This window comes from Trichosurus vulpecula, chromosome 2 (assembly GCF_011100635.1).
Source record: "Trichosurus vulpecula isolate mTriVul1 chromosome 2, mTriVul1.pri, whole genome shotgun sequence".
In the NCBI taxonomy this organism is placed as follows: domain Eukaryota; kingdom Metazoa; phylum Chordata; class Mammalia; order Diprotodontia; family Phalangeridae; genus Trichosurus; species Trichosurus vulpecula.
Window position 1 is genome coordinate 6,453,469 of NC_050574.1, and position 12,012 is coordinate 6,465,480.

The 12,012-nt window shown below is 42.8% G+C and overlaps 1 protein-coding gene across 1 annotated transcript; it reads left to right on the top strand.

Moving 5' to 3' along the window:
• Positions 1-2,370: 2,370 nt before the first annotated feature.
• Positions 2,371-10,351, top strand: LOC118836167 (zinc finger protein OZF-like). The gene is made up of 3 exons (XM_036743529.1): positions 2,371-2,403; positions 4,915-5,041; positions 9,009-10,351. Exons 1-3 carry the CDS (start codon positions 2,371-2,373, stop codon positions 10,349-10,351), a joined length of 1,503 nt encoding a protein of 500 aa, XP_036599424.1.
• The last annotated feature ends 1,661 nt before the right edge of the window (positions 10,352-12,012 follow it).

Sequence of the window (12,012 nt, forward strand, 5' to 3'; positions counted from 1 at the left end):
CTGACCCCAAAAGAATTTGGGTCCTATTTGTTTGAGGGGGGAATGATGAGGGCCCAGTCTCTGGGAACCCCCTTGAATCTGGAATACAGTCTCTGGGAGCCCCCTTGAACTGTCCTTGAATCTTCCAACTGGATCTGGCCTTCCCCTAAGGCCACAAGCCTCACATTATCATTAGGCCCAAATCTCTACCTAGCCTCACCCTTTATTGTCCAGCTACTTCTCCACCCTTGATATATCAGTATCCATGCCTTCAGCTATTTCCCATCCTTAATTCCATTCTCTAGGTTCCTGGACATCTTCCTTAGACTTCCCCTCAAGACCCACCCTAAACCCCTCCTCTAGTCACCCCAGACCACCCCTCAATCCCTCCTACAATCTTTGTGTATATAATCTCCATCTTGCCTCCATGAAGGTGCTCAGATTCAATCTAATCCAGTAGGTTGAATCTGGCCCGCTTGTGGAAACAGGCGTCACAAGGTGGGGGGATTTCTTAAGACAGCCCATTGTGGTGAATCCCTAATAAACTTTGTCTTTTCCCTTGGCTGAGAAGGCTTGAGTCGAATTCTTTCGGCAGGACCCGGTGCGTCAATATTTTGGGGTGCCGAGCACCCCTCAACCTTTTACCTCTTCAGAATAGACCAAAAGCAGTTTGGATTATTGGGGTTCAAATAATCTGAAGGGTTTGATAAACCGCACCCAGCCCACCACTCCTTGGGACTAGAAAAGATCCTTAAGGGTAGGAACTGTCTTTTGTGAAAGGAAAAAAAATGCCAGAAGGCTCATTAAGGATTCAGTGCTGAATTATGGAGCTGCCCCACCCCTACCAGCAGTCTCACATCAGTTCTTTTCTGGCCTCCCTCCTGATTTCCTGATTTGTGCCCCAGGACCAACACTTCCTGCTTTCTGCACCTCTCCCCTTTAGAACATGGATTTTAGTTGCTTAATCAGGTAACAGCCAAACCCCTAATCATAGAGGAAAATGTGACAGTTTATATCAGTAGATAAAGTTTATCATGTGAGCTGTAATATAGGACCTGGGACCAGGTCTCCTGCTGTCCTGTCCTCAGTTTCTCATTAGGATCCTGATGTCTTCCAGTGAAAGAACATCTCATAGAAAATAGGAACAAGGAAGTAAAATCTAGAAAGGAGGAAGTATCACCTCAGTGTTAGGATTGGGAAGGTGAAGAATGGAGATGGACCAAGGAGGTAAATGTCTTCAGGTTAGAGGAGAGTTCAGTGGGGTGGGGAGGTCTGGGCCCAGGTGGCAGAAAAGAAGGGGGAGGCCTGAGGAGAGAGGGAATCAGGGCAGGGGAATGGGTAGGAGAACCTAGAGGGATGTAGGGTGGGCATATCCTTGTGGGGAAGAAGGGGCAGCAGGGGCAGAGCTGGGAGAACAGGAGATTCTGCTGAGTTGAGTTGGAGTCTCAGAGTTGGCTAAGGGAAGGAGAGAGGGCTGGAGCAGTGGGGGATGGGAGCTCAGAGATGACTAGCCTGGTGGGTGGTGGCCCTGGGGGCAAGATTGGAACCTTGGGAGGGAAGGGGAGGGGAGAGGAGGTGAGGTCCGGGCAGATCTCCTGGGCTTGGGAGGGCCCACCCAGAAGAGGATACCTGGAACTGAAAGTCCTAGGATCTGTGATCTCTCTCTCTGCCTTCTTCTCTCAGTGCTGACATCTCTCTGCTTTCTGGGAGCCAGCTCTGCACATGAATTTACCAGGTAGGTCTGATCAAGGGTCCCTCCTCACACCCCACTTCTGCTGTCTGCATTTTCGATTGGGCCTCAAATTCCCCCTCTGACTGGTTGCTAATTATCCTCTAGCCTTGCCAAGAGAAGGCCTCCCTCCTGGCTCTGGGGTTCACCCCTCCCACTTGTCCAGGCTCCCTGTCATATCGTAAAGATCCTATGCTGCCATCCCTAGTTTTACCATTGGGTCACGGTGACCTGATCTACGTATCTTACCCAAAGTATGAGGTGCAGGCAGAGCTCTGCATCTGGGGTCATTGAGCCTCTCACTGGTGTCATCCCATATGGGATCTGAAGTCCCTTCTGCCTCTTGGGTCCCTCTAGAAGGATGGGGGAGGAGGGCATGAGGTCCAAGGGAAGGAGTTAAGGAGGGTGGCAAGTCTTCTTCCCGTGCAAACCCAGCTCTCTTCCAAGGCTGACTCTCCCTGGAGCCCCCCTCCTGAGGTACAGTCTCTCCTGTGATGGCTGACCAGGGCCCTTCTAACCCTTCTGAGATCTCACCCACCATCATTCCTGTCAGGTCTGCATCCACCCTAGGAAGAGGAGGTAAAGACAATGTATCTTCCATTTTGAGATTCTTCTCTCTTCCCAGGTCAGCTTGTAGAGCCCAAAGCCTAGAACCAGAGGGAATGGCCCCTGGCACCCAGAAACCCTCATCCCAGGTGAGTGCAGTCCCTCCACAGACATGAGCAGCATCAGCAAGCCTGGAGTCCAAGAAAGCCAAGGAAGCTTTGTCCTGTTAGATGTAGGTTATCCTTTGCAGTGCTGTCAGCAGAGCAGAAATTGCCCTTCTGGTTCTGCTCATGTCCTCCTGCCTCAAGCCACGTAGGCCTTCCCAGGTCTCTCTGAGTCCCTCTCATTCTCGACTTCTTATGTCAAGTCAATAAGCATTTAGAAAGTGGCTCCTCTGTGACAAGCAGTGTGCCAACCTACTGGGAATGCAAAAGGAAAGTTGAAAAAAAAAAACAGTCTCTGCCCTCCATGAGCTTATATTCCAATGGGGAGGGAACATGTCAGTCAGCAGCTGTGTTTAAACAAGCTCTATACAGTATGGATGGGAAGCACCCTGAGAGGGAGGGCTCTGGCAGTGTCAGGGGTCAGGGAAAGCTCGTTTTCAGGTGAGATTTTACCTGAGCTACAAAGAAAGCCAGGAGGCCCAGGTGCAGGGGGAGGATATTCCAAACATGAGAGATAGCCATTGGGAATGCACAGGGTCAGGGGATGGAGGGTCTTGGTCAGTGTTCAGCCAGGAGGCCAGTGTCCCTGGGTCAGAGGGAAGAAAAAGCCCAAGGTGTAAGAAGACTGGAAAGGGTTAAGATAGGGCATCTGTTTGTGCCAGGAAGCACATAGATATTATTTCATTTAATCCTGTTGTGAGAATTGTCAGGGTCAGCAAGGGACAGCCAGAATAAGGGAGTGCAGGATACAGCCAGACAGTGAATGGTGCTTCATTTATCCCCTCAAGAGGGTGACTATCCAGGAGTAGGTGATTGGCATGTGTAAGTAAACTCTCACAGTTCCACAGAGGACACAGAGACACTCTCCCTCTAGGGTACTGGAGCCATCGTTTCATAGGATCAGCATAACAAAGCTTACAAAGAAGTTTTGGGTAAGATTAGGTCAGGGGATACAGAGAAGAAAACAAAAAGTTTTAGGAAAAGAAAAAAAAATGTGAATTTAGAGGCAGTTAGAAAGGTCTGGTACAAAGGTCTTTAGCATAGTTACTTATGCCAGTCCAAAGAAGACACTGTCTGCTTGATTAGTTCATCAACATTTGCTAAGCCTTTTGTGCCGTCTAAGACAACATAACTGCATGGGAAGTAAGTCTATGAGTTTTCTTAAAGGAATGGGGGAAGGAAGGTACTGAAGGGGACATTCAGCACATTGATATAAGAACAGCCATTAAAGCATCAGTGCTATAGGTAAATTCAGTGCAGTGAAGGGTCAGGACTCAGAACACCAAGTGAAAGGGAAAATTTTGTAGATTTTTGAGAATGTAAAAAAATCAGAAGTGTAATGAATTCTTTATTTGCTCAGAGTTTGATAATAGAAATAAAGCTAAAAGTAAAATTGAGGTTATAAATATAAGATAAATGAGATGTTTTGAATAGAATCAAAATGACAAAGTAAAAAGAGATTTTTACCTTCATGAAAGAGAATTACTCTAAAATAAAAAAAAAAAACTGAAAAAGTGACTCATCCTTCTGCTAGAAATGGAAGAAAATGAAAGAGAAGAGCATGGAATGCCAAGTGCCTTGGCTGAACATGTGTTCTACACAAAGCAGATTAGATAAATAGATGAACCCTGCCATGTATCAAAGGCTTACGGATGTCCCAACTGTCTTGTATGGTATCCATCAATCTGCTTCTTCATTCCTGATCACCAATGGTCTTGAGTTCTAGCTGCATATTGAAATAATTTGTTTTTCATAAATAGTGTCAGTGTCTCTCTTAATGCATTAGCTTAATCCCCAACCCCAGCTCATAAAACCTTACATTTGTCCTGAATCAAGGAACCCTCCTTTCCTCACATATTTCCATTCGTTTCTCTATGACTAAATAACACAGTGAATAAATATATTCCTTGAACAACTGCAAGCAATCATAAAGCAAGGGCTGCAGATGCTCTTTCTCATGACACATCACAGCCAGTGTCATCTGAACCCCTCAGTATAAGAATAGAGAACTCTTCTTCACTTGGCTGGAAACAGCCTCATTCCACTCAGCTGAGGCCACATTGTGAGTGATGTCTCTTTAGAATCCTTTTCATACTTTCATCTAATTAAGACTTTATTTCCAACTCTAAGGAAATTTACTAGATCTTTCCTTTTCTTTGTTCTTTCCTCATTGTCACTGTTCAGTCCCCCCAACCCCAAAGAATACACAGTACTTACCAGCATTTCACAATGTCTTCTTTCAGTTTTCTTAATAGGTCACTTATGACTCTTCTGGTGGGGAGAAATTTCAGACGACCTTTTGTCTTTCTCCACAGATGCTTAGATCTCACTGTCAGATCACATACATTTTCCCTAATTCTATTGGGAGAAACCTTTAATAGGAGGATATTTCCCTTCTCTAGACTTCAGGTTCCTCTTCTAAGTTGATGAAGGTTGGACTAGATGACATCTGGAGTCTCTCTTTCAGCTCTAAATCATGTGATTTTCATGATTTAGGAGGTGGTGGCATTCAGGGATGTGTTTGTGGACTTCACTGAGGAGGAGTGGTGCCTCTTGGACCATTCGCAGAAAGAGCTGTACAAGGAGGTCATGCTAGAAAATCTCCAGAATTTGCTGTCCCTGGGTAAGGACCATTTCCTTTCTTTTTTTGGTGTTCAATCAGCAGCGAATTGATTCATACTCTGTGCTATCTCAGCCTCAGAAGCTGATGTGACAGCACATTCTTCTCTGTGCACCAACTCTCCATCCACTTTGGTCTTGGTGTATTAGGAGGGCAGAGTTTATAATCTCAAAGAGGATCATATACATGTCTGAAAGGTTTGGAACCGCCGGATATAAGAAACTCTCAAAGTAGAAAGCAGAAGAATCAAAACATATATTTAGGCTCCACAGTAACCAACCCATGAACCAGCAACCCCATTTTGATATATTGATCAAAAGCTTCCAGGCCCAATAAGTACGCCTTGAAAGAGTAACCAGGAGGCTACAGAAAAGCATGATTGCGTAAAGCAAAATCATGCTTCCCCCTCTATGGTAAAAGATTACCCACTGGCCTGAAGTCCTTGTTCAGCTTCCTCCCGTAGGTCAGCTCTGCTACTGGCAGCTCCTGCTTCGGCGGTGGCTGTGGCTGTGGCTGTGGCAGCCTCTGGCTCCAACGGGAGCTGCTTTTAACCATCCGGCTTCTGCGGGGTGGGGGGGGGGGGGGTGTAAGGTACGCCGGGGAAAGCACAGGTTTTTTCAATCTGCTTAAGCAAGGTGAAGGGGTTGACCGGGAAAGCACAGGTTCTTTCCATCAGCTTAAGCAAGGGAAGCAAGGTGAAGGGGCCGACAAGCTTACTCCAGTCCAACATACAAACAGTATTCAGTTCAGGGGAAAAAGCCAAACTAGTCAAGGGCACTTGTTGACTAAGTGCTAAGGAGCCCATTTTTGGTTGCCAACACACTTGGCTTTCAGCATTTTCAAGTGAAATAACTTACCATCATTCAGGTAGCTGGCGATAAAGATCTGGAGTCCTTTTCAGAGAAAGAGACTGGAGTTAAAATCACTCCTATTTCAAAGAGAAATTTCAAATGGTCACAGGCCCAAAAAGAGTTCTTTGAAGAACTTAAAAAGGATTTCAAAAATCAAATGAGGGACTGAGGAAAAATTAGGGGGAAAAAACAACAGCAGAACAGGAAATCAAGGAAATTATTAAAAGCAAATCAACTATTTAGAAAAACAGATCCAAAACCTTAAGAAGGAAAATAACTTCTTAATATATAGAATTGGGTGAGATGAAGCTAATGATGTTATAAGACACCAAGAAATGCTAAACACTAAAAGAATAAAAAGTGGAAGTGAATGTGAAAAGAATCATTAGAGAAACAGATGATAAGGAGAACAGATCAAGGAGACACAAGTTAAGAACTGTTACACTACCTGAAAGGTATGATCCAATTAAGGGTCTAGATACAATATTCCAAGACATATTAAGGAAAATTGCCCCCGAAAGTGATAACAAAATGCAAACTTACAGTAACATTATAGCCAAGTTTCAAAGCTCCCAAGTTATGTAGAAAATACTAGAAGCAACAAGAAAAACAGGAGGTAAACACTGTGGAGCTAGAATCAGATAAGACAAGAGCTAGCAGTGTAATATCAATTGAGTTGGGACTTTCTTACTGTTTTAAAATGATTAATTAAGTGTCTTTGAGTCTTACTAGGTGCTAAGCCCCAGGCCCAAACCCCAATTAGGTGCTAAACCTATGTGGGTGTGACTTGGTAACCAAGGTGGGTCCCCAGGTAGGGCTAACTAAGGGAGGGCCTAGTTTACACACGAGTTTGAGTGACAGGTTTTGGACATCAGAGGCTCTTACACCATGTGGGTTTAAGTCACCTCTTTGTGACGATTTTAGGTCACGTGGGTGAGTCGCATGTGTGACTCACCCCTGACCCTGAAAAAGATATAAAACCAGGCATTGGTTTCCTCTTCCTTGGAGCTCTTACGCACAGCCATGGTGGCATGAGTGACTCTGGACCAGCCCTTGTTATGAGCTCCAGGGCTGAACTTAGATGTTGGTAACTATGAATTGTATTGGGTCGGTCTGTCGATGTTTGTACTTTGTTTGTATTTTGCTCTAAAGTTCAGACTGCTGGTTTTTTCCCCTGAATTAAGTGAATGATATTTGTATGCTGAATTAAAGTAAGCTTGTCAACCCCTTAACGTTGCTTTCCTTAGTAAAGCAGATCAAAAGAACCTGTGCTTTTGCAGCATGCTGGTAGAATGCTTGTTGTTGGGCTTATGTTGGTCTTTCACCCCCACAACAGCTGTTGGCCAGATTGTTGAAACAAGCAGCTTCTACATTAAAAGACTATAGGGCTTGGGACATTATATTAAATAGAGCAAGGGAGCTGTGCTTGTGAACAAAAATAAATCACTCAGCAAAGGGGTGTATAATCCTCAATGAAAAAAAAAGACATTTAATGAACTGGAAGGTATTCAGGTATTTATGAGAAAAAGAGCAGGTTTCAATGGCAAATTGTACATGGATGATCCAGGGGAAATATAAAGTAAAAATTAAAGACCAGTTATAAGGGGCTCAATGAGGTCAAACTGTTTACTTTTTTATAAAGGAAGATGTTATCAGTGCCCTTAAACATGTCATCATTACTGGGGTAGTTTGAAAGAAAAGCTTAAGCTGGGCTAAGTATGATGGGTTGATTCTAAAAAATAAAATTGGATAGGGAGAGCAAAATGGAGAAGTTATGCACTAATAAGTCCTGAAAGGAAGAACTGTGACAGAGGAAGGAGATGGGAGTGGAGGGCAGGTAGGGCTGGAACAATATTCTCAGGGGATTATCAGAAAAAAAAATAGAATACTTAAATCATCTTTTCTTAAAAAAAGAAATTGAACTGGCCATAAATGAGCTTCCTAAGAATAAAGCAGCAGGACCAGATGGATTTGCTAGGGAATTCTACCAAACATGTAAAGGTCAGCTAATTCCGGTATTAAGTAAATGATTGGGAAAAATAGACAAAGAAGGGGAACTACCAAAGTCCTTTTATGAAACGAATATGATACTGGTATTGAAATGCTCTTTGAGAATGAAGGACAAACCACTCAGCCTTCAAGGCATCATAAAATGCTTTGGATATGGTGGAGTTAAATATGGCTTTCTTCAGGGTGGATGAGGTAACCTACTGGTCCTCCTGTTGAGTTCAGGTTTTTTATTTAGTACCTTCTGAATTTCCCTAGTTTGGATTTTTTATAAGTGTTCTGGCCCAGATGAGTTAATGGGGTACTATACAAGAAATCTTTAAAAGCTGGCCACTCCTTTCCTGCTGGAATATTGGAAACCCTGTTTTGGCTCAGCCTCCTCTACAAGTTAGCAACAAATTTTTCTCCCATGGAGTCCCTCTTAGCTGTTGATATTAATTCTTCTGGTCATTTGACTTGAGGCTGCAGATTTTGTTGAATATGAATGTTTAGTTTCTGATGGGTCGAGCACTCTTTGGCCCACATCTCCTTTGTCACTCTTGCATCCAGTCTATTCTCCTTACAATGACAAAGTCTATTTAATGCCAGTGTTTGCTCCAACAGTACATCCATGAATTTTATTGCCTTTAGGCTGGTGATGAGACAGACATGAGCTGCATAAATCTTCAGTAACCATTACTATTACATATTTTGATGTGTGTGTATCATTTTCTGTATATATGTTTGTTTGTTTTCCTCAGATGTAGAGATCAAGTTTGAAGTAAGTGAAATAACTAGGAAGCTGGGCCTTTTTGTGGAAGAATGTGACCTACAAAGATTCATGAGTGATGCTCCCTGGGACTTCAATTTGAGAGAAATCTGTGACTTTATTGTCAAAATAGACAAAAATCCAAAGAGTGACTGTGAATTGGATGAAATTGGAAAGAGATTCAGACAGTCTTCTATCCTAAATCACTGTAAGAAAAAGACCTCAGGGAATGACTGTCCTCCAGACACTGAATATAAGAAATGCTTTACAGAACAGGTAAAGTTTTTTCAGTCCCTGGAGAAGGCTCCTGGAATTAAAATGTGTCCACGTAACCAGTGGGACATGTCTGTGAGCTGCAATTCAGACATCAAACAACATCAGAAAAGTGATACTGGAGAAATGCTTTGTGTAAGTAATAAAGGTGGGAAGGCATTGAGTCAGAACTGTGAGCACATTACTCATCAGCAAATTCCCATTAGAAAGAAGCCTGATGGATATAACAAGTGGGAAGGTAAGAGAATCCACAATGGAGAGAAACTTATTGAATGTCATCAGTGTGGAAAGACTTTCAGACAGAGATCCAGTCTTACTGCACATCAGAGAGTCCACAGTGGAGAGAAACCTTATGAATGTAATCAGTGTGGAAAGGCTTTCATAAAGAGCTCCCACCTTGCTGCACATCGGAGAGTCCACAGTGGAGAGAAACCTTATGAATGTAATCAGTGTGGAAAGACTTTCACATTTAGGAGCAACCTTACTAAACATCAGAAAATCCACCGTGGAGAGAAGCCTTATGAATGTAAACAGTGTGGAAAGGCTTTCACACAGAGCTGCAGTCTTACTGCACATCAGAGAGTCCACAGTGGAGAGAAACCTTATGAATGTAATCAGTGTGGAAAGGCTTTCACACAGAGCCGCAGTCTTACTGTACATCAGAGAGTCCACAGTGGAGAGAAACCTTATGAATGTAATCAGTGTGGAAAGGCTTTCACAAAGAGCTGCAGTCTTACTGTACATCAGAGAGTCCACAGTGGAGAGAAACCTTATGAATGTAATCAGTGTGGAAAGGCTTTCACAGAGAGCTCCCAACTTGCTGCACATCAGAGAGTCCACAGTGGAGAGAAACCTTATGAATGTAATCAGTGTGGAAAGAGTTTCACATTTAGGAGCAACCTTACTAAACATCAGAAAATCCACCGTGGAGAGAAGCCTTATAAATGTAATCAGTGTGGAAAGGCTTTCACACAGAGCTGCAATCTTACTGCACATCAGAGAGTCCACAGTGGAGAGAAACCTCATGAATGTAACCAGTGTGGAAAGACTTTCACACACAGGAGCAGTCTTATTACACATCAGAAAATCCATCGTGGAGAGAAGCCTTATGAATGTAATAATTGTGGAAAAGCTTTCACAAACAGCTTCCAACTTGCTGCACATCAGAGAGTCCACAGTGGAGAGAAGCCTTATGAATGTAATCAGTGTGGAAAGGCTTTCACACAGAGCTGCAATCTTACTGCACATCAGAGAGTCCACACTGGGGAGAAACCTTATGAATGTAATCAGTGTGGAAAGGCTTTCATACGTAGCTACATTCTTGTTGCACATAAGAGAATCCACACTGGAGAGAGACCCTATGAATGCAATGAATGTGGAAGGGCTTTCACACAGAGCTCCCATCTTGTTAGACATCAGAAACTCCATGGTTGAGAGAAGCCTTATGGATATAATCAATGTGTAAAGACTTTCAAACTCACCTCCATCCTTGCTTTAGATCGGATAATTCACACTGGGGAGAAACTCTAGGAACTTCATTCCTCATGTGTGAGGGCAGGATATAGTTACTGTGTTCATGTGTCAATACTCCTTAGCAGTATTAGTTCAAATTCATGCAGTATTCATTAACTTTTCCTCACTTTCAATATTCAACAACTGTTGGTGGCAAAATTCAGCACATGCACACATGTTCTCAGTTATATCCAAATAAGTGTTAGGTTTTAAAATTCCAGACTTGGTCTGGTCTGTAGGTAGTCCAGAGTAAAGGGGGGTACATTTGGTGGGCTTCAAAGAACATCTTGCCAATAGGAATTAAAAATCTTTAATTCACTGAAGAAATAGAAGGGAACAAATAGCACAGGAAATGATGGAGAGGAAAGCTGGTAGAATGTTGGATAAGGAGGACAATCAGCACAAACAGTACATTCTGGAGTCTTACATGAATACAGTGAGCACTAGTGTACAACCAGTGAATAGCTGGTTCAAAAATGTGACTTTATTATATGCTAATTATTAAAATAATATAATTTGATTATTTTCTAAATGATGGCAGGTTATTATTATCACTCATTATTTAAAGTTTAACCCATAAGTTTCCTTACTTTGGATAGCAGAGGTCCTAGTGCCTTAGATTGCAGCCTTACAGAGTCACCGAACACTGTCAGCAGGGCTGGGGAGGTCTGTTCACAGGTTGTCAGAAGTCCAAAGGAACCTCACAAACAAAGATTTCTTCAGAGGATTTTGCTATGCTTTTCTCCCCACAGTTACTCACTTACTGGTATCATTAGTTTCTGCATTAAAATAAAATATCCTTCATTATTTTTCAAATGTTTTGTCTCATTCTATAATAGATACATTTAAGGTCTAACAGCCTCCAGATCAAAGGTAACCTGCCTTAACAGCTTTTTTTTTTCAGTTACAAGAGAAGAGAAAAACAGTTCACTAGAATTCATTTTTGGTTATAATTCTTTACAACTGGACTATTATGTAAATAAGTTCATTGTGAAGGTTTATATAGAACCTTCATTGGATTACATGCCATATTAGGGTGGTGAGGGGGGAGAGGGAAAGAAAGAAATTTCCGAACCCAAAAACTTATAGAACTGAATGTTGTAAACTACAAATAAAAATAAAAATAAAAGCTGTTACAGGGAAAATCAGTCATCCCATCCCTCTTGACATTTTAGTAATCATGTATGATGCATCAAAAACCCAGTATTCAGTGTGGAGTAAGTACAGTCAGTTAAAGAAATAGTGATACTTCATTTCTACAGGATTTACCACAAGCCTGGCTTTTCTCCCAAAGCATTTCAGAGAGCTGTGTGGGCTTCCACCTAGCTTGCACTTGCCTCCCCCTGCCTCTAGGTAGGTGACATACCACCTCCTCCTCTCTCTCTCAAGGGTTTAAATTTGCCTCTTGTTGTTTGTCCCTTGTTCTAGAAGAGGACCATGGTATCAGGGGGGTGATGCCATGACATGCAAGTCTGTTGGATTTAAGTGAGGCAGGGCTGTGCCAAATCACCAGCCTCACTTTCTCCTCCTGAGTCATCTGGGTCCAGTGGTGAGATGTAGATCGAGACAACTGAAGATGGTCC

Bases quoted from the DNA above. Each gene is read 5' to 3' on its own strand.
- LOC118836167 (XM_036743529.1), top strand. From the start codon at position 2,371: ATGGCCCCTGGCACCCAGAAACCCTCATCCCAG. The intron at 2,404-4,914 runs GTGAGTGCAGTC...TTCATGATTTAG, and splicing joins CCCAGAAACCCTCATCCCAG to GAGGTGGTGGCATTCAGGGA. The intron at 5,042-9,008 runs GTAAGGACCATT...GCTGCAATTCAG, and splicing joins CCAGAATTTGCTGTCCCTGG to ACATCAAACAACATCAGAAA.